The following is a 27,124-nucleotide window of genomic DNA, read 5'->3' as shown; positions in this document are numbered from 1 at the left end:
ACGCCATCCCCAAAGCTCCCACCCCAGCCTTGTGCAGGGAGGAGGGGCCTGTGTGTGGAGGAGGCCTCAGGTGAAGAACGGGATCTGGCGCACACCCTGCTCCTCGGCAAGCGCCGCTTCATGCTCGCCATAGGCCGTTTTCTTATTTCATGAAACAGGCCTCATGTACCATTTGCCAATCCGCTTAACTATCCTAAGCTGCTTCCTCTGCCCGTTTGGTATTGATCTTCATGTTTACATAATGGCCTCTTGCATGTTTTTGTTTTTAAATAAAGGTGGCTTGGCTAGGTAGGGGTCTACATGTCTTAAAAACCATGCAGCTAAACCCAGCAACAGAGCACCTAATAAGGTCAGGCTGCACAGCAGGGCACCCATCACATGCAGGTGGTCGGAAAGATACCACCCCCCAGGTAAAGCCGTGGCTCCCACCATCAGGAGAAGTCAGACTTTCAGGAAGCAGAGAGCTCCCTCAACCGCCATGCTGCTGTCCCCGTCCTTCCTGCCACTGGTCACCTGGAGAGAGGATGAGGGTGAAGTAAAGGCCAGAATGAATGAAAGGCTGCACTTGGTGTGTCACCTGGGGGACAGAGCAAGACTCCATCTCAAAAAAAAAAAACAAATTGTTTACCTTTAAAGTTATTTCATCTTTTTAGACTGCAGTGATGTAAATACAGATTAAAGGAAGAGTAATGGTCATCATTAAAGGCCCCCAGCCTGAACTGCGCCCTTTGCTTTCAGCTCGCAGATTCACTGGTGCCCATGGAGATCAAGCCTGGCATCTCCTTGGCAACTGTCTCGGCCGTGCTGCACACCAAAGATAACAAGCACTTGCTTCAGGTAGGGGGTGCTGGGTGGGAGTGCAGGGGACCCTCTCCCCAGCAAGAAACCAGACCACCTAACAGATTATATTTGAAACAGCGCTTCATGTGAATTCTTGTTGAAGAATTATTTCCCTGGCCATGTGCCTCAGAGAGGCTGCTGTGCCCAGAGATGAGGCCGCACATCATCCCAAGGGCTGCCACAGGCACATTCCGTTGGGGAGCGCTGCCACGCAAGGCAGGGCTGTGGGGAGACGTGCAGGGTGGCAGGTGCAGCCCCGCCCTTAGGGGCTGGAACCGGAGGGCACCTGCGTGAGGCTGTGGCTACCTGAGAGCCTGGTCCTGCCAATGACCCACACACAGGTGGGTGGCACTTCAGCTCCAGGGCAGGCACTGTGTCTTAAGAATTCCTTTCAGATCTGGACTGTGTCACCTTTATGCCACATGTAGAGTTGCTCCTAGCTACCACTTAAAGTCTATTAGACCCTGTGCCGGGTCCTTGACCCGCCTTGTCTTACTGAGCCGTCAGAATTCACTGCTGTCATCATTTCGTAGGCAGCTTCTCTAACCTTGGCCAGATGGTGGCAAAGCTGGGGTTTCCCCCTTTGGTCTGACCCCACAGCCAGTGTGCCCAGCCACGGGGTCATGATGTACCTGCAGCACGACACGGTGTATTCTGGAGAATTTACTCAGCAGATACTGAAGTGAACCACCTGAAAGTTTAAAAATGGATCTTGATAGAAGGCAGAGATCTTAGCGAATAAGGTGTTGGTAGGCTGGACAGTTGAGCATTAGAGCGCATGGATCTGGGGCTCCCGGCAGCCAGGGAACCTGAACCGAGTGCCGGCTGAGGAAACCGGGCCGAGGCTCTGTGGTCTGTGAGGACAGGATAGTCTCAGGCTCTCAGTGTGGCCTGCGGTGGCCCCTGCTGCTCAGAGGAAGCTCATGAAAGCCACTCTTTCCTTCTGCTCTAGCCCCCTCCTCGGCCTGCCCAGCCCACGAGCGGGAAGAAGAGAAAGCGGGTGAGCGATGACGTACCAGACTGCAAAGTCCTGAAGCCTTTGTTGAGCGGTTCCATCCCTGTGGAGCAGTTCGTGCAGACCCTGGAGAAGGTGAGCTGGTTTCGCTGCTGCCGTGAAAACTCCACACGTGGCAGCCTTTCCCTGGCTCACTATGGCCCCCTGGCTGCAGGGAGTGGATGTTGCTGCTTGTCACTTAGGCCCCACTGTCCTGTGGCATCTGCTTGGTCTAAGGTCCTGCTGGGAGACCCAGGAGAAAGAAAGCAGAGTGAGGAGTGCCCCATCCTTCCTCCCAGCACGAGGTCACCAGAAGGCCTCTCCTGACTGAAGAAAAAGCTGCTTCCACACACACATGTGACGAGTGGGGCAGGGTAGTGAGGCCAGGACAAAGAGGGACCCGGCCCTGCCAGAGTCTTGCGCTTCCACAGATGACTCCTTGCTGTCAGAGGGGAGCCAAGTCTCCAGTCGACTGTCAGGATTTGCAGCAGGCAGTGGGGGAAGGGGACACTGGCCCTTCCCCTCTGTCTCAGCAGCCCTGATGGCTGCTTCTCCCAGAGATGAGATTTCTTGACTATGATTAAAAAAAAAAAAAATCTAACCTTAAAGGTTGTAATTTTGGCTTCAGTCACAGGACTTCAGAGATGACTTTATTAGGATTATAGAATCTTTGATAGGAAGAAGGAATTGGCTAAAGGTAATACTGTTCATGCTGCTGCTTGCAAGAACTGCAACAAATTACAATCATTACAAGGAAGGAGATTTCTACGAACTTTCTATCCAATGTAAATATCACAATTGCCGACTTTCAAATCTTAAAGGCTTTCCCTTTCCTAGGATTGGTTTTCTCCACCTGTCTTTGATTTTCCCGTAGGGAAAAGGCTCTGGCTGGGTGGTTGCGGCTCTCTTCCACCCTCCCCGAAGACCTTGCAGGGCTCCTGGGCCCTATCGATGGGCCTCAAGCTGGACTTTTAAAAACTTAAGATGAGGACCTTCTGCCTGGCCCAGCCTATGTCCTGACCCAGTGTTCCACCCCGGCTCCTCTCTGCAGAAGGAGCAAGCACCTGTCCAAGTCCCTAGGGGAGCCTGCAGCCATGAAGTACAGGTGGCCTCCCCACACCGAGGCCCTTCACCTGCTGTGTGTCTGTTTCAGGCATATGCCTCCTTTCCATGTCACGTCTGATTTGTAAGGAATTTCTGTCCTTAGCATTAGCAATAGCTGAGAAGTTTGCACTGCTTTCTTCTCTCCTTCACTCTTGAGAGGGCTCTGCCAAGTCCCACAGGGGTATCTTGGTGTCACCTGGCATTTTCCTGGGAGCTCGGACAGCTGAAACTTAGGAGGGAGCTGTCACCAGGGAATGGCATGGTGCAAGCAGCTGAGCGTCCCAGACTCCTGAAAACAGTGCTTGGACGTGCCCTCAAAGAACTCACAAAAGCTTAGGCAGGTTGTGGAAATTCTGTTGTTTTGCATGAGATTTTGCATGTTTAGGGTCTCTTTTCAAGTATATGAAACTATCACTATCATAGGCCTATGAGTAGTCTGAAGAATTGTGTTGAGACGTGTCAGTTTCTAGAAAGTTCGGTCAAGTCTGTGAAGTGTCGTTTACAGATCTCACAGCTGTGCAGTCTGCCCACCCCACCTCTTTCTTTTCTTCTGGAGCAGCATGGCTTCAGTGATATTAAGGTGGAGGACACAGCCAAGGGCCATATCGTCCTGCTCCAGGAAGCTGAGACGCTCATCCAGATTGAAGAAGACTCGACCCATATCATCTGCGACAATGACGAGATGCTCAGAGTGCGACTGCGGGACCTTGTCCTCAAATTCTTACAGAAGTTCTGAGTGGGCCATCTGAGCCACTTCCCTGAAATCCTGCAGTCCCTCACTGGCTGCCCTCACAAGCCACCTGAGGAGTGGCATGAGAGGCCATTAACCGTGTCTTTGTGGTGTCCTCTGGCTTAAGGAGTGAAGAGGTGGCTCTTGAGGGAAATGGTCTGGACTTATTCCCAGCACTGTTTCAGGCAAGAACTTTCCCTTTCAACTTCAGGCTCATTTTCTTCTCAACTCTGGCTCTCTCAAGGAGCTGGAGGGTGGCAGAAGTGGGACAGGAGAAGTTTTCCAAGAGGTTCATGGGAGCCAGGGAGGCGGAGGTGACTGGCTGGCTGTCTTGCATCAGTCCCAGGCCTCGGGCAGGGGAGCCAGCCTTTGGTTTCGTTTACTTGCCTACAGTGCTGTACCCAATAAGATGATCCCAAAATATGGTAAAGTGAACCCATCTGTCTGCATTTTCTACTCTGAGCCCATTTGTTAATAAAAACTTATTTTTATATAATTAGCTGTCCTCTGTTGAACCTACAATCTATATATTGATTTAGTAGCTGAAAAAATATGAAAATATACAGAACAGCATGAACTTAGAAAACACCACAGGAAATTGAATTTTCATGTGTATGTTAAATCATATAATTTGCACTGTTTATAAAAACACAGATCTGTTTCTCCTTACATTGCATAAGAAGGTGCTCACCTTTAAGCTGTGGCTGCACAGAGAGGCATGGAGAGTGATGCAGGTCGGTACACCAGCCTCAGGCTCCACCTGCACCGCCTCTCCCACAGTCTCTGCATTAAGCCGGGCGTTACTCACAGAATCCCTCAGAGCCACTGGTCATAGGAAGCTTTCAGACAAAAGTAGCCTCACAAAAGATGACTGCTTTTGAAATGTATAAAACCAACAGTTAGTTACCAGGTCAGATAGCACAAGCTGTGACACCCAGGCCAACTTTGCAAGTATTAAGAACAAGTCTTAGCCCTGGCGGGTGATGCTAGGTAGTATGCCCAGTGCAGGCTATTCTTAACCATCTTGTTGGAGTGACTGATTGATTGAAATTCAGTCAGAAGTCAGTCCTCCAACTCGGCTGACAACTAAACAGCACACAGGGATTTAGTGACCCAACAAATACATAACATGAACAGCTGCAGAACTGACTGCTCTGGCTTTATGGCACATTATCACTCCTCTTGGAACGATCGTATCAGTGGGAATGAGTGCTTCACTAAAGCAGGGAAAAGACTACTTCATGTTTGCCATCTCCAACCTTGCCAAACCTGGGCATGGGAATGCTTAAGTAGGTTTCTATTTTCCAAGGTTTGGGTCCACTCCAGTCAAGGGATAGGCTACAGAATAAACGAGAGGCTTCCAACCATGGGGCAGGACTGACATTACAAGAGATGAATGTGCCATGGCTATGAACATTTAGTTTTCTTTTTAGAATTGCAAATAGACATCCCAAGCAGGCATACTTCCAACAGAACCTTTGAAAGAATCAAGTGAAATTAAATTTTAAAAACATCTGAGGGCCAGGCATGGTGGCTCACACCTGTAATCCCAACACTTTGGGAGGTCAAGGCAGGCGGATCACAAGGTCAGGAGTTCGAGACCAGCCTGGCCAACATGGTGAAACCCCGTCTCCACTAAAGATACAAAAAAAATTAGCCGGGCATGATGGCACACATTTGTAATCCCAGCTACTGGTGAGGCTGAGGCAGGAGAATCACTTGAACCCGGCAGGTGGAGGTTGCAGTGAGCCGAGATCATGCCATTGCACTCCAGCCTGGACAACAGAGCAAGACTCCATATCAAAAAAAAAAAAATCTGAAATGCAAAAACAGTGTAAGCTAGAGCTCAGGAGAAACCAAAAATGGTTATTTTATTTAAATGTCCTAGCAATGCTATCTAGGAATGATGGGATCTGTCAAGCCTGTCTGCTGTGAAAGGGCTTGATCAGAGAGCCCAGTGCTGGTCCCTTGAGGGAGGTTGCAAAAGAAGTGAGCAGTAAGAACAAGTGAGTCAGTGGGTGCCCGATGAACAGGGTGCAACTTAGTAGGTTTTAATCAAGTCATCACCACCCACTTAGTGGCAGAAGTCAGAGGCAGGAAGCAGCAAAGACTCATGCTTTATAAAAAGCAGAGAGAAAATCCAGAGCCGGCCTTTCCAGGTATGAGAAGAGCAGTTATGAGTAACTGCCTAAAGTTCAGGTATTTGGATACCATGCCAGGTTGGTTAGAAGACTCAAAAGAAGTGGCATAAGTGGCAGACGTGGCCTGGCTCTATCAGAAATGCGGCCCACCGACATTAACTGATATTGACTGACATTGACATCAACCTGGCGAAGACTCTGACATCCAGAAAAGTTTGTACTCAAACCCAGTGGAATCCTAATGATTAATTGAAAAAAACTTAATAGTGCAGAGACCTCATATTATTTAAGTCTTAGTACAAAGTGATATATCAGGTATCTATTGCACAACAAATTACCCCAAAACACAGTGGCTCACGCCTGTAATCCCAGCACTTTGGGAGGCCGAGGTGGGCAGATCACGAAGTCAGGAGATCGAGACCATCCTGGCTAACACGGTGAAACCCCATCTCTACTAAAAATACAAAAAATTAGCCAGGTGTGGTGGGCGCCTGTAGTCCCAGCTACTCCGGAGGCTGAGGCAGGAGAATGGCGTGAACCCAGGAGGCGGAGCTTGCAGTGAGCCAAGATCGTGCCACTGCACTCCAGCCTGGGCAACAGAGCGAGACTCCGTCTCAAAAAAAAAAACAAAAAGAAAACCTGACTTTTCTCATCTCACTGTTTCTGTGGTCGGGAATCTGGTGTAGTGTGGCTTAGCTGGTCGACCCTGGCTCAGGGTCTCCTCTCCACACGGCTGCAGTCAGGTGTTGGGTGAGGGAACAGAGCTTAAGTAACTTTCCGCAGAACAGCCAGTGAGTGGCCTCTGCCTTACCGCAACACCGTGGGTGAGTATCAGGTCAGCAGCCAGCCAGGAAATGGCAATCTGTCTTTTAGGCCATTGCTTTCCAAGTCACATCTACTCCATCTCTCCTGATCCCTGGAGAGCTTGAAGCTTTTGGCCCTCACAGTTGTCCTATAAAGGCATTTCCAAACTGTAATGAAGTATCAACAGAAACAAGAGTGAAGAAACCTTTAAACCTGCATAATGACATATTAACAAGAGTCAAGCAATGAGTGGGAAGGGAAGGAGGACACTTTTCCTCTGGCCCTGAGTCCAGTTTTTTTCCTGCAGCCAAGAGGAGTAGTTAATGCTGTCTCACTGCTTTATGCCATCTATAAGAAGGTAGACAACACTTATCTTTCAAATGCACTGCAGTGGGACTACACATAAATAACAGTAGTCTTCTTTGAACCTAAAATAGAGTGGAAATAACCAATGACAATTATGGAGGAAGTCACAGGTAAATCCTGGAGACCAGCAGTGCCAAGCTGAGCCAGAGGGCCATTCTCACTGTAGACTTGAGCCAGCCTCCATCAGGAACTGATCTTCTAAAGATCAAATACCAGAGTCTCTACTGCTCCTTGGCAGCCCATTATGGGTTTTAATCACATCATAAAACATTATATACATTATGGCCAGGTACAGTGGCTTACACCTCTAATCCCAGCACTTTGGGAGGCCAAGGCGGGTGAATCACAAGGTCAGAAGTTCAAGAACAGCCTGGCCAAGATGGTGAAACCCCATCTCTATTAAAAATACAAAAATTAGCCAGGCGTGGTGGCAGGTGCCTGTAATCCCAGCTACTCAGGAGGCTGAGGCAGAGAAATGCTTAAACCCGGGGAGGGGGTGGGGGGATGGAGGTTGCAGTGAGCCAAGATCGCACCACTGCACTCCAGCCTGGGAGACAGAGGGAGACTCTGTCTCAAAAAAAAAAAAAAACCATCTATCTATCTATATATATATATACATGCACACACACACACACACACACGCACACGTTAAATGTAAACTTTTGAGACACAGGACCACAGATCTTTGAAAGGGGTGTAAACGCCCATCTCCTTAGGCATGTAGAATATTTCTTGCTTCTCTTCTGTTGGCATTGCAGGCCATTGAAAAAAATGTGCAAAGCCCCCGCGTAATGGTGTTGGTGTTAGAAGGATTTACCCTTTACCTTTTTCTACAATAAACATTCCTAACCCATGTGTAAGCCTCCCTGATGTAGTTATCAAATCAATCACCAGTAAAAAGTAACCTAATTCTCATACAATAAATTCTGAGTTACCAAACACATTATCAATTAAAATAAGTTTGCTAACATTTCCTTAAATTATCCAATATAAGTTTTTACTCTAGTAACTATTTACATTTGCTTCACATACTTTGGAAATAATGGACTTTCATTTCACAAAGCCTTTCCCAATCATCAGTAAGCACCTTCCAGTCATCAGTGGGCATTAGTTGGCAGCTGCTCACATATTCGGTGTGTTGTGCTCTCTCTCATGGCTTTAGCTCACCATCACAGATAAGCGTTTCTCCCAGACTTACAGCTAGAGAGGAGCACATTTCCAGGACCATGAGCACCCTGGGGGCAGGATCTGTTTTTTCCACCTTGTCCCAGCATGAGGCTTGTGGAAGAAGGTAAGGAAAGAAAATTTCAGAAATATTTAGGAATTACAGGCCAAAACAACATTTCCTGGTGCGTCAGTTTTTTAACTGCAATGTTCTAAACATGGGAACCTGCACATAAGTGTAAAAATCCCTATCATTTAGCCCATGCTTTAAAATAGCTACTTGATTCAGTGGGCAGCTTCCTGATGAGATGAATCAGAGGTTGGTAACTGTGGCCAAAAAGCCAAATCTGGCCCACAAGCAGAGTTGTTAGAAAAAAGATGCAACAGAAATCACATGTGGCCCACAAAGCCTAAAACACTGGCTGACCCTTTACAGAAAAAGTATGCCAATCCCTGCTCAAGTGCTGTGTGTGGGAACATTTCTGTAGTTTATTCAAGTAAAGGTCAAATAATGGAATGGCAATGTAACAGCTCCCATCAGACCTGACCCTCCTAGAGGTAAAACTATAAACTCCAGGCGTATGTAGTTACATAAGTAGGTAGATAGAACAACCTACCACAAAAAAACAGTTCCATTAGAGATTTTATCACCCTTGTAATAATTATTAAAACAACTAGACAAAAAAAAGTCATAGATGACCTGAACAAACCTGTCAAAAACTTTGACTTAATTGATACTTTTTAGAATACTTGCTCTGCAGCAACAGAATGTTTACTATGAAAACCACATGCTAGGTGATAAATCTCATTACATCTGAAAGGACCGAACGCATACACAAAACCTTCTCTCACCACAATGGAATTAAATCCAAACTCAACAAAGTATTTTGGAAAACCGCAAATATTTAGAAATTAAACACTTCTAAAATAGCTCATGGATCAAAGAAGACATCCCAAAATGAATTGGAAAGTATTTTGAACAGAAAATTAAAGCTCAAAATGTACAGGATACTGCTAAAGTAGTGCTTAAAAGTCATCTTATACCTTTAAATGCTTACAGAAAAAATGAAAGACCTAACATCGATCTAAATTTTTACCTTAGAAGACTATAAAAAGAGCCAAATAAACCCAAAGAAAGTAGAGGAAAGAGATCATAAAAATAAGGACAAATGAACAAAACAGAATAGAGAAAACTAACAAAGCCGAAAGCTGATTTTTTAAAACATCAGCAGAATTGATACACACCTCATTAGACTGATCAAGGAAAGACAGGACCAACTGCCCACATGGGCAGTGAAAAAACTTTGGTTATCACTACAGATCCTACGGATATGAAGAAGACAGCCAATCAGAAAGGAAAGGGGGGTATTACTAAAGAGCCTACAAATATTAAAGGGATAAAAAGAATACCAACTTATGCCAACAAATTTACCACCACAGATAAAATGGAAAATTTCCTTTGAAGACACAAATAGACAAAGCTCATTCAGTAAGAAAAAGAACTTGATATTCACTTAAGAAATTAAATTTATTATCTTCTCACAAGGAAAACTCCAGGCCTAGATGGTTTCCCTGGGAAACTATCAAACATTTAAGGAAGAAATAACACCACTCTTGTATAACCTCTATCAAAAAGAGGAAGGGGGAATACTTCCAATCCCTTTTAAGGGGCCAGCATAACTCTAATACCAAAACCTTATAAAGTCATTACCAAAAAAGAAAATGAGAGGTAAATATCTCTCATGAACATCAATGCAAAAAAAAAAAAAACTTACCAGCAACCTGAATCCAGCAATACACAAATAGGATAATATGACATGACCAAGTAGGGTTTATCCCTGGAATGCAAGGATAATTAAATATTTGAAAGCCAATCTAATTTATAATAGAATAGAGGATCATTTCAATAGATACAGGAAAAAAGCACTTGATGAAATTCTCTAACAGCACTCAGCAGAGAGGAATAAAAGGGAACATACTCAACCTGATAAAGGTTATGTATGAAAAACTTAACAGCTCAGTGAAATACTAGAGCTTTTCCCCAAATACTGAGAGCAAAGCAAGGTGCCGATCCATACTACTGTTTTATAGTGTTCTTCGAGTCCCAGTCATTGCAATAAGGCAAAAATGAAGAGGAAAAGGAAGGCAGGCATACAAACAGATAAAGCATAAAGGTAGGAAAGAAGTAAAACTGTTTTCAGATGAGACTTTTTACATAGAAAGTTCTAAGAAATCTAGAAAACTACTGGAATAAGCTCACAAGACTGCAGAATACAAGGTTAGTATCCAAAAGTCAACTGTATTTTATATATTAACAAGTTTTTGAGAGAGAGTCTTACTTTGTCCCCCAGGCTGAAGTGCAGTGGCACAGTCATGGCTTACTGCAGCCTTAAACTCTCAGGGTCAAGTGATACTCCCACCTCAGTTTCCTGAGTAGCTGGGATCACAGGCACATGCCACTGCATCCAGCTAATTTTTTTTTTCTTTTTAGTTTTATAGAGACCCACCTTGGCTTCCTAAAGTGCTCGGATTACAGGTGTGAGGCACAACACCTGGCCAGAAATAAAATGTTTTTAAAACAGCAACTTCATTCATAATAGTGTGAGATAACTTTTGAAAAGATATGTAAGATCTCTACACTAAAAGTCTCAAAACCTTGCTGATAAAAATTAATGATTTGAATAAATGGAGAAATATGCCATATTGATGGATTAGAAGACTCAATACTAACATTTTAATTCTGCCTATTGATTTATGGATTTGATGCAATACCATCCCAGCAGACAGCCACACCACAACCTAACCCAATGTTTTAAGTAGGTAAAGGACTTGAATAAACATTTTTCCAAAGATGATACACAGATGGCCAGTAGCACATAAAGAGATATTCAACACTGGTCATTAGGGAAATGAAAATCAAACCCATGACCAGGTACCACTTCACACCTACTAGGATGGCTGTACCATTTTTTAAAATTTTTATCAGAAAGTAAGTGTTGGGAGAAGTGGAGAAATTGGAACATTCATACGCTGCTAGTGGAATGTAAAATGACACAGCTGCTACGGAAGATGGTTTGGCAGTTCCTCAAAAAGTTAAATACAGAATTACCATATTGTCCAGCAACTCCACTCCTCTATAGATACCCAAAAGAATTGAGAGCAGGGACTCAAATATTTGGCCACCTATGTTCTTAGCAATATTATTCACCACCTTAGTAACCAAAAGATGGATGCAACCCGAGTATCCACCAACAGATGAACAGATAAACAAAATGTGGAATATACACACAATGAAATATTATCCACTCATAGAAAAGAATGAGATTCTGATACATGCTGCAATGGGTGAACCTTGAAAACATGCTAAGTGAAATAAGCCAGACACAAAAGACCACATATTTTATGATTTCATTTATATTCAAATATCCAGAATAGATGAATCCATAGAGAGAGAATAGAGGTTATCAGAGGCTAGAAGTAGTGGGAGAATGGGAAGTTACTGTTTAATGAGTACAGAATTTGTTCGCAATGAAACAGTTTTGTAACTAGCTAGTGGTGAGGGTTACATAACGTTGTGAATGTACTTAATGGAACTAAATTGTACACTTCAAAATGGCTAACATGGCAAATTTTATGTTTAAATTTTTTTAATCTGATAATCCCAGTTTTCTTAGAAGAGACTGGCAGTATTGAGATGAATTTTATGTAAGCATTAGAGCTAATGTACAAAAATCACAAGCATTCTTATACACCAATAACAAACAAACAGAGAGCCAAATGATGAGTGAACTCCCATTCACAATTGCTTCAAAGAGAATAAAATACCTAGGAATCCAACTTACAAGGGACGTGAAGGACCTCTTCAAGGAGAACTACAAACCACTGCTCAGTGAAATAAAAGAGGATACAAACAAATGGAAGAACATTCCATGCTCATGGGTAGGAAGAATGAATATCATGAAAATGGCCATACTGCCCAAGGTAATTTATAGATTCAATGCCATCCCCATCAAGCTACCAATGACTTTCTTCACAGAATTGGAAAAAACTACTTTAAAGTTCATATGGAACCAAAAAAGAGCCTGCATCGCCAAGTCAATCCTAAGCCAAAAGAACAAAGCTGGAGGCATCACGCTACCTGACTTCAAACTACACTACAAGGCTACAGTAACCAAAACAGCATGGTACTGGTACCAAAACAGAGATATAGATCAATGGAACACAACAGAGCCCTCAGAAATAATGCCACATGTCTACAACTATCTGATCTTTGACAAACCTGAGAAAAACAAGCAATGGGGAAAGGATTCCCTATTTAATAAATGGTGCTGGGAAAACTGGCTAGCCACATGTAGAAAGCTGAAACTGGATCCCTTCCTTACACCTTATACAAAAATTAATTCAAGATGGATTAAAGACTTAAACATTAGACCTAAAACCATAAAAACCCTAGAAGAAAACCTAGGCATTACCATTCAGGACATAGGCATGAGCAAGGACTTCATGTCTAAAACACAAAAAGCAATGGCAACAAAAGCCAAAATTGACAAATGGGATCTCATTAAACTAAAGAGCTTCTGCACAGCAAAAGAAACTACCATCAGAGTGAACAGGCAACCTACAAAATGGGAGAAAATTTTCGCAACCTACTCATCTGACAAAGGGCTAATATCCAGAATCTACAATGAACTCAAACAAATTTACAAGAAAAAAACAACCCCATCAAAAAGTGGGCGAAGGACATGAACAGACACTTCTCAAAAGAAGACATTTATGCAGCCAAAAAACACATGAAAAAATGCTCACCATCACTGGTCATCAGAGAAATGCAAATCAAAACCACAATGAGATACCATCTCACACCAGTTAGAATGGCAATCATTAAAAAGTCAGGAAACAACAGGTGCTAGAGAGGATGTGGAGAAATAGGAACACTTTTACACTGTTGGTGAGACTGTAAACTAGTTCAACCATTGTGGAAATCAGTGTGGTGATTCCTCAGGGATCTAGAACTAGAAATACCATTTGACCCAGCCATCCCATTAGTGGGTATATACCCAAAGGACTATAAATCATGCTGCTATAAGGACACATGCACACATGTTTATTGCGGCACTATTCACAATAGCAAAGACTTGGAACCAACCCAAATGTCCAACAATGATAGACTGGATTAAGAAAATGTGGCACATATACACCATGGAATACTATGCAGCCATAAAAAATGATGAGTTCATGTCCTTTGTAGGGACATGGATGAAATTGGAAATCATCATTCTCAGTAAACTATTGCAAGAACAAAAAGCCAAACACCGCATATTCTCACTCATAGGTGGGAATTGAACAATGAGAACACATGGACACAGGAAGGGGAACATCACACTCTGGGGACTGTTGTGGGGTGGGGGGAGGGGGGAGGGATAGCATTAGGAGATATACCTAATGCTAAATGACGAGTTAATGGGTGCAGCACACCAGCATGGCACATGTATACGTATGTAACTAACCTGCACATTGTGCACATGTACCCTAAAACTTAAAGTATAATAATAAAAAAAAGAAATATATTATGAAATTATAAAATTGAAAAAAAAAAAAAGAGCTAATGCCATAGAACTAATTCTAAAATTTACAGAGAAATACAAAGTAACTATAATATTGAAAGCAATCTTGGAGATGAACAAAGTTGGAAAGCTACATTCATCAAGACAGTATGGAACTGGCACGAGGATGAACAAAGCAGCATAACAACAAAGATGGCTCAGAAATAGAGCCCCACTTCTATAATGACCACCTTTTCAACAAAGGGAAGGGAAAGTCTTTTTAACAAATGGTGCTGCAATGCCCATATAGAAAAAGTATCAGAAACCTGACCACTGCCACACACCATAAACATTGAGATGGATCTTTAATTATAAGAGCTAATACCATAAAGCACTTGGTGAAAAACACTGAAAATATCTTCATGATGTTGGGTAGGCACAGGTTTCTTGGGTCACAGAAAGTAGTAACAAGAGAATTGTATCTCCTCAAAATTGAAAACTTCTGCTAATCAGACGACACCATACAGAAAATGATTAGGCAAGCCACAAATTAAAAAAATAATTTACAAAACATATCTGACAATGGACTAGTGTCCAGGGCAAAAAATTCCTGTAACTCAGCAATAAAAAAGACTAAATACATCCATACGATACTATTCATTGAGAAAAGAAACTGGTTATCAAACCGGGAAAAGATACAAAAGAACCTTAAGTGCATATTATATTACATGAAAGCAGCCAGTGGGAAAAGGCCACATGCTGTATGATTTTATGTGACATTCTGGAAAAGGCCATAGTGTGAAAACAGTAAAAAGATCAATGGTTGCCAGAGATTCAGAGAGGGAAGGAGGGACCAATAGGTGCAGCACAGGAAGTTTTTAGGGGAGTGAGACTGTTCTGTGTGAGACTGTTCTGTATGATACTGTAATGGTGAATATATGTCATTACATATTTGTCAAAACCCATAAAACATACAACACAATGAATGAAGCCTAATGTAAACCCATGGGCTTGAGTGAATAATGTGTCAACACTGGCTCATCAATTGTATCAAATCTATCACACTAATGGCAGATGTTAATAAAGGACAAGTGAGGGGTGAGGTGGAAGAAGAGGAAAAACTCTTTGTAATTCTCATGCAGTTTTGCTGTAAATCTGAAACTGCTCCCCCCGAAATCTATTAAAAATGTAGGAAGAAAAGAAAGCAATTCAAAAAAGGACAATCCAGTTTTTCTTAATGGGCAAAAGATGTGTACAGATAATTCACAAAGGAAATATATATAAATGGCATAAACACATGAAAAGGTGCTTAAATCACCAGTCATCAGGAAAACGCAGAATGAAATAAGACACCATTACTCACCAGAATGGCTAAAATTAAAAAGACTGACCAGACCATGGATCAGTAAGGATGTGGAACTGGGAGTCTCATAATTACTGGTGGAAGTACAAAATGGAATGATCGCATTGAGAAAAGGTCTAGAAGTTTCTTATAAAACTAAACATGTATACATCTACCATATTACCCAACAATTCCACTCCTAGGTGTTTACCCAAGAGAAATAAAAATCCACAGAAAGACTTGCACATGAATGTTCACAGAAACTTTATTCATAATATCCAAAAACTGGAAAAAGCCCCAGTACCTATATAATAGAACAGACAGATTTTACTCGACTCATACAAGGGAATACTAAGCAATAAAAAGTAACTAATCACCAATCTATTCAGCAACAATGGATGCATCTCCAAAACGTTATGCTGGGTGTGTAGAAGACGGACACACACAAGAGTAGAAATTATAGGACACCATTTATATGAAATTCTAGAATATGGAAAACTAATCCAAAATGAAAAAAAACAATCAGCATTGGCTATGTCTGAGGATGGAGGACGTGGGGACTGACTAGGAGGAAGGAGCAGGAGGGGACTTTCTGGGTTGATAGTAGTGTTCCATATATTGAGAGGGGTCTGGGTTACACAGGTGTGTGCGTTTGTCAGAACTCAAAAGAATGCATACTTAAGATGTGTGCATTACAGTGTGCACGTTTAAAATAAAGTTTCCATTAAAAACACAAATACTGACCTATAATCAACAGTTGTATGCCCATGTATTTAGAAGGAAATGCATTGATGTTGCCAGTTTACTCAGAAATGTACCTCAACAGTGCACCATGAAAGGATGAATGGCAGGATGGGTGAAGGGACGGGGCATGGGTAGATGGGACGCTCCAAGTCGGGTCCAGTAAAATGACATAGACATTTATGCCCTAGAAATGATTTCAACATTGCCATATGTTTGAAATGTGGGACCAGTCGTTTAAATCAATAGAATGTAAGTAGTTTCAATGCTAACATGTCAGTCCTACAACAGGACCAGCAGTTGTACTTTACTTTTTTATTTTTATGAGACGGAGTTTCTTGTTGCCCAGGCTAGAGTGCAATGGCACAAATCACAGCTCACTGCAACCTCCGCCTCCTGGGTTCAAGCAATTCTCCTGCCTCAGCCTCCTGAGTAGCTGGGATTACAGGCACGTGCCACCACACCTGGCTAATTTTTGTATTTTTAGTAGAGATAGGGTTTCGCCATTTTGGCCAGGCTGGTCTCAAACTCCTGACCTCAGGTGATCCACCCGCCTTGGCCTCCCCAGGTGCTAGGATTACAGGCATGAGCCACCGCACCCAGCCTGTACTCTTTCATAAACGTCAAGACAGATGAAGAAAGGTAAAACAATTTGCCTAAGCTGTGATTTCTAAGTGACCCTCTTCAGTTTGTCAAAGCATTCATTCATGAGAGAACTATGGAACTCCTGTGTTCTCAAGAGGCTGCAGTCCGGTGTGGGAGGCAGAGCAGTGGCCAGCACACAGCATGGTGAGGCGACAGAGCGTGGGGGCTCTAATAGGAGGTGAGCAGGGCACTCAGCCAGGTGCTGGCGCTCAAACCTAGTGGAAGGCAGAAAGAGCCATGAAGAAGTGGACACTATTTTACTCCAGTAATAGTTCATTTTTATTGTGTCAAACAGTGGACTCTACATATATTATTTAACTTTTAACATATGCTTAAGAGATGAGCACAACTTTTGCCACTGTATGGTGGGATTAGAGCCTAAAATAGTAATAGATAACTTGCTCTCCACCAGTGTGATGGGCAGCCCAAGATCTGCACCCAGTCTGTTCCAGGGCCCAGACCTTTACCCACTACATTCTCCTTTCTTCTTTTCAGTATCTTCATAACATTCTAATTTTTTTGTAGAGATAGGGGTCTTGCTATGTTGCCCAGACTGGTCTTGAACTGGCCTCATGTGATCCTCCCACTTCTGCCTCACCAAATGCTGAGATTAAGATGTTAGGCACCACACCCCACCATCAACATTCTTCTTAACACTTTTTTATAAACCTTGTGGAGCCTTCCACTTCAGTGATGATCCCATCAACAGCTAACATTTACCACCTTGGCAGACCATAAGTCCAAGACACAACTCGACAGGTATAGACTCAAAGCAGACATCATATCTCTGTGTATAGGAAGACACATTTTCTACAGCCTCATGCCACCTTCTCAAGTCTCTCTGGTCCCAGGACAATCGTAACATGGAGATGGATGGCTGGAAGAATAGGAGCTTGACAGCCAAAACTCCAGACCCAAAGAGGAATGCCCCTCGATGACATCTCACCCATCAGCTGCTGCAAACCTGCCTGATCAGTCGTGAACCCCACTTGAGGAGGGACACCGACTGTTAAGTCTCACCCATTCTTAGGACTGTCAGTGTGACCAAAGCTGCTACCTGCAGAGCCCAGGAGAGGAGTCCTCGCCTTTACCCCCTTTCCCTTCTCCATCCTTCTCCCCGAAGCCCACAGCTCAGTGCCCTCTCCTGAGGAAGCCTCTGATCCCACAGCCAAGCACAAGTTCTAGGCCTGTGGGCACCAACAGGATGGGGCTCTGCAGTCAGGGAGCGTCAGCTCGGTGCAGGTACAGGTGCCTTAGTGACCTATAGGTCAGGGGCATGACCTATGGACCGAATCGAGCCATTCACAGTGAGGCCTCACCTGTCCTGGGATCGCAGGCACACACAGCTCCCCACAACCACTCCACACACACACACACACACACACACACACACACACAATTTTAAATTCCCATGAAAAAATTAACTTTGCATATATGGGCCACATGCCCTTCCACATCCTGCTTAAAGCACCTCAACAGCCCCTAAGTTCCTGTTTTGTCAAAATGACTTGCCCTGGAACCGGGTGCAGGCAAGGCTGCCCATGTGAGTGTGAGTCTGTTCACCCATCTCTGGTCCACAGCCCACACCAGGGCCTGGTCACGCTGCCTCCCAACGTCTTCTGCGAGCAGGCCCAGCTGGCATACACAGGTGGTGACCTGGAATCAAGCAATCAAGCAGGTGCCTTCTCTCAGGTCACTCTTCCATACTTGCTGAGGAAAACCACAAAAGACCTCCAAGCTGCTTGAGTTAAAGTCTCCATTTATTTTTATTTTTTTACAAAAATCCAATGTAAGACCATTGTGCTCGTGATGAAAAGGGGTGGGGTGGATGGACGTGGCATGGATATCAAAGCTTCCCCCCACAAACTAGGAGCTCCCCACTCTGTCCGGCGCAGCTCCCAGAAAGATCCCATCCTTCCGGACAGGACCCCAGCTGGTGAGCCCTGGCCTGAGGCACAGTCCACACGGAGGAGCACTGCCTAGGGAGCCAGCGCTCACAGTGGCCTGCGGAGCCCTGGGACGGCGTTATGGTAAGACAGCCCAACCGGAGCAGCAAGCCGGCCACCCAGAGAACGAGGCGCTCCTGCACCCTGCGAGCCAGGACAACGTGGCCAGGGGCGGCCCACAGACAGCCAAGGAGACCCGGGGTCTGTGGTGCTGCTTTCCCGTCTCACGCGAGTCACAGGTCGGCGGCTTTCCCGTGGTGAGAAGGACCTGACCAGTGACACTGTGGCCACCTTGCTGCCTCTCGCTGAGGAAGGCGTGCCCCTCAGAGCCTGTCTGCAGTCCTTCAAGCCAGTGTTCCTTTCAGGGTCAAGGAGGGCTGTCCTTGTTGGAAGCACCGGCACCACAGCCCTCCCTGCGGCATGTTTTGGTGTCAGACCACTCAGCCCTTCTTAGATCCACCAGTGACATTCGGGGCCCGACAACCTGGCTCCACTAAAGGGACAGGCCCTGGCCCCACCACACAGACAACCTTTGCTCACCAAGTCCCACTAAAGGGGGTCCCACCACACAGACGGCCCCGGCTCACCGAGTCCCACTGAAGTCAGTATGTGAGTTCCTCACATTAAAAGAAACCAGATAAAATAGCAGCCACAATATAGCGCCACACACCACACTCTTTGGCTCCCCGAGGGAAGAAGGCTACTGCTAAAAGGAATACAAGTCAGGAGTCAGGTAGAGGGCAACTAGAAAGTTCTGAGGAAGGGCGTCTGACCCCCACTGCTGGGAACATAACCACACTGCCTCAGCGGGGGAGCTACAGGCTGATGCCGGGGTAGGGGGGAACCTTTGGAAACAGTCCTGGCGGCGGCCGGGTCCGGTTTGCCAATGGGGAGAGTTCCCTTAAGCCGAGCTAGCCCTACAGGTGGGTGGGAGCTACACAAAAGAGCCCGGCTTCAAAACAATACTTGAAGAGGAGCCACGTGGTACAGGCAGGTCAGAGGAGAACGTATTCCAAGAAATAGAAGCACAGGATGCCAAGGTCTAGGGAAGACGGAACTGGCTTAAGGCATGTGCATGACCAGGACAGACCTGAGCTTTTGTTCAGTTGCTAGAAAACTTCCAGAGTCAACTCCACTTCGAGAAAGTAGGGTTCAAGAAACACGTCATGGGCTAAATCCCTGACAAATGCCACTCACACCCTCCTAGGTTCCCCTACTGCCACCATGACCCAAAAAATTAGCTTATTTCAGTTTCAGCCCAGGGAACAGAATCCTAAGCAGGGAGTGGAAAGTGGTAACTCGGGTTGTGAATGCCCGTTAGATTCCAAGGCTGGATGTGAGCTTACACAGCAAATCACGGCCTCCCATTGTTCTAGCACATACCAAACCTCAGGGGGTCCTACAGCCAAGCTGACATTAGGGGTCCAAAAACCACAGATAACACAGGATGGGGCTCCAGACAGAGGTGGGGGGAAGGTGAATTTCACCAAGGAATTATCCCAAGGCAGGCGCCTTGCTGTAAAACTTCCCGGCCAGCCGGGTGGGGTCCTCGAAGGACACTGGCTTGCTCTACACTAGGGAGAGGAGGCTGCCCTGCAAACCACTTCAGACCACAGCAGATGTGCACCCTGCTGATTTCCTGTCCAATCCAAGAAAGAGCACTTCAGAAACGCCTGAGGCCCACAGCACGTGTGTTTCAACAGAACAGCAGGATAGAAAGAGCCATCTGGGAGTGGCGTCTTCAGCCCCTATTCTTTCTCACTCTTTGCTTCCTCATTCTCTCTCAAACAAGAGAGAAATGGGAGAGCAGGGATAAGTACTGAGGCAAGCCTGGCCTAAAGATAAATCCTCAAAAATCGCTGGCCCCAGCAGCAGGAAGCTGAGCAGCCCACCAGGGTCAGGCGCTCCCAGGGATTCACTGGGAAGAGAATGTGAGTTACAGGTTGCTGACTGGCAACAGAAAGGGTAAGGAAGAGACCTTGTCCAGGCCCGCAAGAGGGCCAAGTTCATCCCTTTCTGGGTGCTGCACACAGATGGCGCTGGGGAGGATGGGAGATGATCTTTAAGGATCAGCCAGTGACACAAGGCCAGGACCCATCTCCGCCAGAATACAGAACAAAGGAGCCTGCGCGGTCCCTCCCTTAGAAAGGCAAAACTCACACTCCCCCAGCCAAAAATATATATGTATGCAAGTGTGTGCATGTATTTATATACACACACATATATATAAATAAGCCTTGAATGGCAAATCTGAAACTTTCTCTTTTTAAATAATCATAATAGTTGTTATTGAATTTAAAAACCACGAACCAGCTGTCCTGGGCGTATGAACGGTGTGAGTGACTCTGCAGAGTCACCACAGTCCTCAGTGTAAGCTATCAGTCAGTGCCCTGTGTGGGGAACCCCGGGGCCTCCGCCCAGGGCTCCAGGCCCAGTGTGGCCGACTTCAAGATAAAGGCAGCGGTTTCCTTCCACTCCTCCCGCTGCCCCTTCCAGCAGAGGCTCTGGGCCACCCACCCAGCAGATGTGCCCAAGTTCCTGCAATGCCTAGGAACCTTGGGAGCCATCTTCCTCCCTCTGCTCATCCTCTTCCCCAGACCTTGCGCTGCCCCTAGATGAACTTGAAGCACTTGGTCTTGTCATGGGGCAGGCGTGTCTTGAAGAGCACAGAATCCACCCTGAACTGCGTGTACAGGAGGGGCATGTAGCCGTACACCTTCACGAAGAAGTTGATGCACTTGTGCCGCTCGTGGAAGTGGGAGTCATCGTGAGACAGGGCCTGAGGGCATCCTGGGCATCGGAATGTCCACCGTGAGGTCACCTGGAAACGGGAGAGAGACACAGAGTGGGAATCCCAGCTAATACTGACAGAACCCTTGCAGCTGAGCCGATCCCACACTCCCATGTCCATGGTGAAGATGCTGATCCCCTCAGGGGCAACATCCCTGCAGAGCATGCCAGGAACCAGAGCCCGGCCCCAGGCCTCCTGCCTACCAGGTGTCTCCAGAACATTGTCAGGTATTCTGTTGAGATGGCCTACGCTTCTCAGATGCCAAAAGCCTTAACGTGTGTAGTGTCAGCTGTCTCAGTAAGTCTACTCCTAGTATGTACTTGGTTGCAGAGCCATAGGTAGGTACCGAGTTGTTTGTTTCATCAACGTTTTGAATCAAAATATTGAAGACTACCCAAAGAGGGGCTTTGGGTATTGAAGACTACCCAAAGAGGGGCTAGTCAAAGAGGGGCTATCATTCTTGAATACTGTCCATAAAAAAGATGCTTAACTACATTTAAAGCCATGGGAAAGTGGCCATACTATAGTCTAGTCATATTATTATTAATTAGAAAATGTCTAACTAGAAAAGTATGAAGAGGGACAGCTTCATTACAATGTGGCAGGCCGAATGGCATAAAAACCCCTCAGAACACCTGAACATGCAAGAAGAAGTACAGAAACCATCTCTTTAAATATAGGGCAGAGCCTGTAATAAGAAATGAAATTACCTGGTGATTAATTCCAGCACTTTGGGAGGCCAAGGCAGGAAGATCGCTTGAGCCCAGGAGTTCAAAACCAGCCTGGGCAACAAAGCAAAACCTCATCTCCACAAGAGATAAAAATATTAGCAGCGTGTGGCAGCAGGCCAGCTATCTGGTGTAGTCCCAGCTACTTGGGAGGCTGAGATGGGAGGCTGCTTGAGCCCAGGAGTTTGAGGCTGCAATGAGCTATGATGGTACCACTGCACTCCAGCCTGGGTGACAGTGAGACCCTGTCACTCACTCACATACATACATGCATGCATGCATGCATGAATAAACAATGAATAATGAATGAATGAATGAATGAATGATCAATGAATGAATGAAATCCTCAGAGGCCAAACAATGAAAAAGCAAATCCTGCAAGATAGCCATGAACTTGGGTTTTAAATGGGCTGGAGAAGTGACAACTGCAAAGCGGGCTGGGGGCCTTTGGAAACACTGGCTCCACGGAAGGGAGCATGGAGGGGAGCAGGGAGGGGTGGACGCCTCACAAAGAAAGATGGGGAAGAAGTGTCTTTAAATTTATCTTCTACTTCCTTTTCTTTTCACCTAAGTCTGATCTTTTTATCCCATTTCACTGAGATTTAATAACTATGATTCTCATTTTCAATAGTTCCATTTAGGGCTTTCCAATGTTTGTTCTTTTTGGAGTGATTTGTTGCTTTTTTATGTTTTCAGGTTATTAATTTTAAGCCTACTTGTTTTATAATCTATCTAATGGCTTTATTATTTGAAATCCTTGGAGAACTATAGCCTGTTTGTTATATGTGTTCACTCTTGTTCATGATCAGCTGTTTTCTTGGTGGCTGACTGTTGACTTTACATTTCAAGCTCATCTTCAATGAGGCTTTACCTGTGCATGTCCTATGTGGCCTGAGGTGAAGAAATTTCTCTTTTTCTTAAGTGGGAACTTCCTCTGCTGAGAGTAATTTCTCCTTATAACAGATTTTTGGTTTTACTTTGTCAAACAGTCCAAGGGTATCGATGACTGGGTCTAGTTTTCTTTTTTGTTTTTTCCCTGGGGACTCCCCATATTGCCCAGGCTGGTCTGGAACTCCTGGCCTCAAGAAGTCCTCCTGCCTCAGCCTCTCAACGTGCTGGGATTACAGACTTGAGCCATCTCATGTGGCCCTGGGTCTAGATTTCATACAGAATGAGTCCCTAAGCCCATGGAGGCTCAAAACACTATTTAACATTCTCAACCTACACTTCCCCAACAACCTGTCAGAGTCAAGGTTAAAATAAACAAGGTATGTGTCATCTCCCCGGGGCAACAGGTAGGAGACCTCCATTCTAATTCTCCACCCTTAACAGGCTCTACACTCCTTCACATGAGTGGTAAAATCCAAGCCTCTAGACAACTAAGGTGAGAGCAGCCCCCCATGGTGGCCTCAGTGACGCCACCACGCTTGCCACCCTAAGTTTTAGTCCTCCCGCCTGCTTCCTTTCTGGCAATTCTCTTACCTTTTTATTAGCTCAACTATACACTGAAAAAATAAGTTTGTTACTTATAGTGATCAGGTTTTCAAACTACCTAATCCACTATAGTACAAAACCCAAAAATTTACTGTCAAGTTTTTTGTTTTTTTTTTGAGACAGAGTCTCGCTCTGTCTCCCAGGCTGGAGTGCAGTGCGGTGATCTCGGCTCACTACGAACTCCGCCTCCCAGGTTTACGCCATTCTCCCGCCTCAGCCTCCTGAGTAGCTGGGACTACAGGTGCCTGCCACCACACCCAGCTAATTTTTTGTATTTTTAGTAGAGATTGGTTTTACTGTGTTAGCCAGGATGGTCTCGATCTCCTGACCTCGTGATCTGCCCGCCTCAGCCTCCCCAAGTGTTGGGATTACAGGCATGAGCCACAGCGCCCAGCCTACTGTCAAGTTTTTAAAAAGCAGACTGCAAATCAAGTATATAAATTTAAAATATAAAAATAAGGCCAGATGTGGTGGTTCCCACCTGTAATCCCAGCACTTTGGGAGGCCAAGGTGGGCGGATCACTTGAGCTCAGTTTGAGACCAGCCTGGCCAACATGGCAAGACCCTGTTTCTACTAAAAATACAAAAAAATTAGCTGGGCATGGCGACACATGCCTGTAATCCCAGCTGCTGTGCAGGCTTAAGCAGGAAAATCACTTGAACCCGGGAGGAAGAGGTTGCAGTGACCTGAGATCGTGCCACTGCACTGCAGCCTGGGTGACAGAGCGAGGCTCCATCTCAAAAAAAAAAAGAAAAAGAAAAAGAAAAAATACATATATATGTATTTTTACACACGTATGTGTGTGTACATATATGTATGTATAAATAAGTAAGTCACCACGATAGACAGGATACCAGAGAACCAAAAGAAATAAGCCAAAAGTTTTAGTACTTTTGATTTCTTTCTGCATGTCTATCTTTTCTCAAATAATTTTTAAATTTCCATTATAAATTAAGGGGAGATTTTTTAATTGAAAGACACATCCCATAACTTAATAGTGGAAGAGTAATCATTGTGTACAGCCAGTATGCGCCGTCAGAGCCCAGGTCCCAGAGTTTAAACTGGGAGGAGACACAGGCCAGTGCTCGAAGGGTGACTCCCCTCAGAACCGAGTCTCTGGGCAGTCATGACCTCCACAGGTGCCCCTCCAGGGTCCCACCTGTCTCCTCACTTCTCCCCTCACTCACTGCTGCTCTCTTAGAACCCTTCGGGGTCACGTCAGCACTGAGTTATTGCTCTTCCATGGTTCCCACTGGAGCAGGATGTAGGGGTCAGGAATCTGGGGAAGGATGTTCTCAAACAGCATCTATGTCCAGTATTCCATGGGGCTCTCACTGGATCTAAAAACCTTTCTCATCATTCCAGACACCAGAATCCAATCCCAGGAGAAATGCCCTTTAACCTGCACATTATTCCATGTGACACGAAAGGTGACTTTATAACTGTTGTTTTCACGGAAGCAGTGGTTTCCAAATGTTTTTAATCATGTAATCCATCAGTAAAAAAAAATTTAAGCCGGGTGCAGTGGCTCACACCTGTAATTCCAGCACTTTGGGAGGCCAAGGCGGGTGGATCACGAGGTCAAGAGATCGAGACCAGCCTGGCCAACATGGTGAAACCCCGTCTCTACCAAAAATACAAAAATTAGCGGGGCGTGGTGTCACACGCCTATAGTCCCAGCTACTCAGAAGACTGAGGCAGGAAAATCGCTTGAACCCGGGAGGCAGAGGTTGCAGTGAGCCGAGATTGCACCACTGCACTCCAGCCTAGCAAAAGAGCGAGACTCCATCTCAAAAAAAAAACAAAAAACCATTTAAGACTGCATCCCCAATATATTTGTAAATATATAACTGTGTTACATAATAAAACATGCAAAAAATTTAAAAAGAATGAAGCAACTATAATATCAACTGAAGTCTGGACATTTACTTATTTAACCAATATCGTGGATCACAGTTTACATGGAAGATTCCAGGTAACTCAATCTAAGAAAAATATTCGTTTTATGCTTAGTAACAATGAGGAAAATCCTTGATAGCTGCCAAGAACCTATATATCACCCCAGAGAACCAAGACGTTCACTTGCATTTCGGCTTCCTTACCACCTAAGCCATCTGTTTTCTCAAAACTTTACAGGGGATTTTTCAATCTCTTATCCTGAATGAAGCCTATTTATATTCTGTGTTCTCCTTGCAAAAGTAGTACATTATTCAAAGAAATAATATGACATTAACTCCCCATTCGTTAGTCAATATTAAGATATTAACATTATATATGAAAGTACACTGCCAATCATACGAAGCAGTCAAACCTCCCTAACTCAAACAAGGAATAGTTTGACAGTAAAAATTTGAGGTATTTAAAGCACAACAAAAAAATTACTATTTTTGAACATAAAATAGTACATATACCTGATACCATTAAAATTAGATAAATAAAATATTTAATTCAAACTGGTTCTTTATTTTGAAGTAAATAATTAGATTCATAAGTTGAAGGAATTACTAAGAGTTTGAAAACACTCTTAATTTCAGCCTTTGAATTTGAAAAGTCATCCCAATCTTGAATGCTTCATATATTCCAGAAAGATGAAGAAAATTCACAGAGAATACTCAGTTTTGAAGTTTTCACTTGGTAAGAATCATGTGCACCATGCCTAAATTACTTCCACCTGCACTGAAGAGATGGCTTAACTAATGAAACGCTGGCCTAATAATGCAGTAGACAAACACACTTTAACAAAGATGAAAAATTCCCCATGTCCGTGCCTGCTCAGGTAACTCATGCTATTATTAGGTACCTAATCACTCAGATACTTTAAATTTTCATGGACCATGTCTTCTGGTCTACTAGAGAGGCATAAATTGATGCATACATCTTGACTCAAGTCCAGTCCCTGGCTACATAAGAAAGGATATATAAGGAAGAGAAAATTGCACCCATCATTAATTGCTTTCTAAAACCTTTGCCTCCCTACCTCAAAGTCTACAAAATCTTTCACTGTTTAATATGAGACCTACCACTGTACCTGGAAAACATACTATTTTTATATAAATACTTGTGACTATTATTTTTCACAGTTAAAAAAAATTGATACATTGTGTTGCTAATTATTCTTGTGAGGCTTTAGCAGAAGTCTCGGCAACAGAAGAAACCCTGGGACAATCAGGAGTGACATCCTACCCAGGGGCCACAGTTGGCCTCCACATGCATTTCTTTGTTATGCTTTGCTGCATGGAACCAGCGTCCTCTGGTGGCCACCCTGCTTAGCACTCAAGCTACGACTTCTTTCTCACTACAATGCCCAGGCTGGAGTGCAGTGGCTATTCACAGACACGCCCATGGCACATTCAGCCTTGAACTCCTGGATTCAAGCAATCCTCCTGGCTCAGCCTCCTGAGTAGCTGAGACTACCAGGCATGTGCCACTACACCCAGCTTCTAAAGATATGATTTCATTATCGTTATTAGTACATGCTGGTGGGTACTTGGTCTAGAACACAATTATTATTATTATTATTTTCTTTTTGAGACGGAGTCTCACTCAGTCACCCAGGCTGGAGTGCACTGGCATGATCTCGGCTCACTGCAATCTCTGCCTCCTGGATTCAAGCGATTCTCCTGCCTCAGCCTTCTGAGTAGCTGGGATTACAGGCACATGCTACTGTGTGTGTGTGTGTGTGTGTGTGTGTGTGTGTATTTTTTTTTTTTTTGAGATGGAGTCTCGCTCTGTCACCCAGGCTGGAGTGCA

General features: G+C 44.6%; 2 protein-coding genes across 9 annotated transcripts in view; one reads left to right on the top strand and one right to left on the bottom strand.

Moving 5' to 3' along the window:
• INTS9 (integrator complex subunit 9) overlaps nt 1-4,164 on the top strand; it is a 121,604-nt gene extending 117,440 nt beyond the window's left edge. For 4 of the 5 annotated variants that reach the window (XM_055348323.2, XM_019032353.3, XM_055348321.1 and 1 more), the window contains 3 exons: nt 739-837; nt 1,793-1,930; nt 3,498-4,164. In XM_055348323.2, coding sequence (XP_055204298.1) covers nt 739-837; nt 1,793-1,930; nt 3,498-3,674 — 414 coding nt within the window. In that variant the 3' untranslated portion in view covers nt 3,675-4,164. Of the gene's footprint in view, nt 1-738; nt 838-1,792 lie in introns of all 5 variants that reach the window. The other variant, XM_055348319.2, reaches the window with a different exon arrangement.
• A 13,992-nt stretch (nt 4,165-18,156) lies between these two features.
• EXTL3 (exostosin like glycosyltransferase 3) overlaps nt 18,157-27,124 on the bottom strand; it is a 133,258-nt gene continuing 124,290 nt past the window's right edge. For all 4 annotated transcript variants that reach the window (XM_063709166.1, XM_063709168.1, XM_055348311.2 and 1 more), the window contains one exon: nt 18,157-21,181. In XM_063709166.1, the coding sequence (XP_063565236.1) occupies nt 20,972-21,181 (210 nt within the window). In that variant the 3' untranslated portion in view covers nt 18,157-20,971. The remainder of the gene's footprint in view (nt 21,182-27,124) is intronic.

This window comes from Gorilla gorilla, chromosome 7, assembly GCF_029281585.2.
Source record: "Gorilla gorilla gorilla isolate KB3781 chromosome 7, NHGRI_mGorGor1-v2.1_pri, whole genome shotgun sequence".
NCBI lineage: Eukaryota > Metazoa > Chordata > Mammalia > Primates > Hominidae > Gorilla > Gorilla gorilla.
Note: the sequence above shows the minus strand (reverse complement) of the source record. Positions and strands in the feature narration are given on the sequence as shown.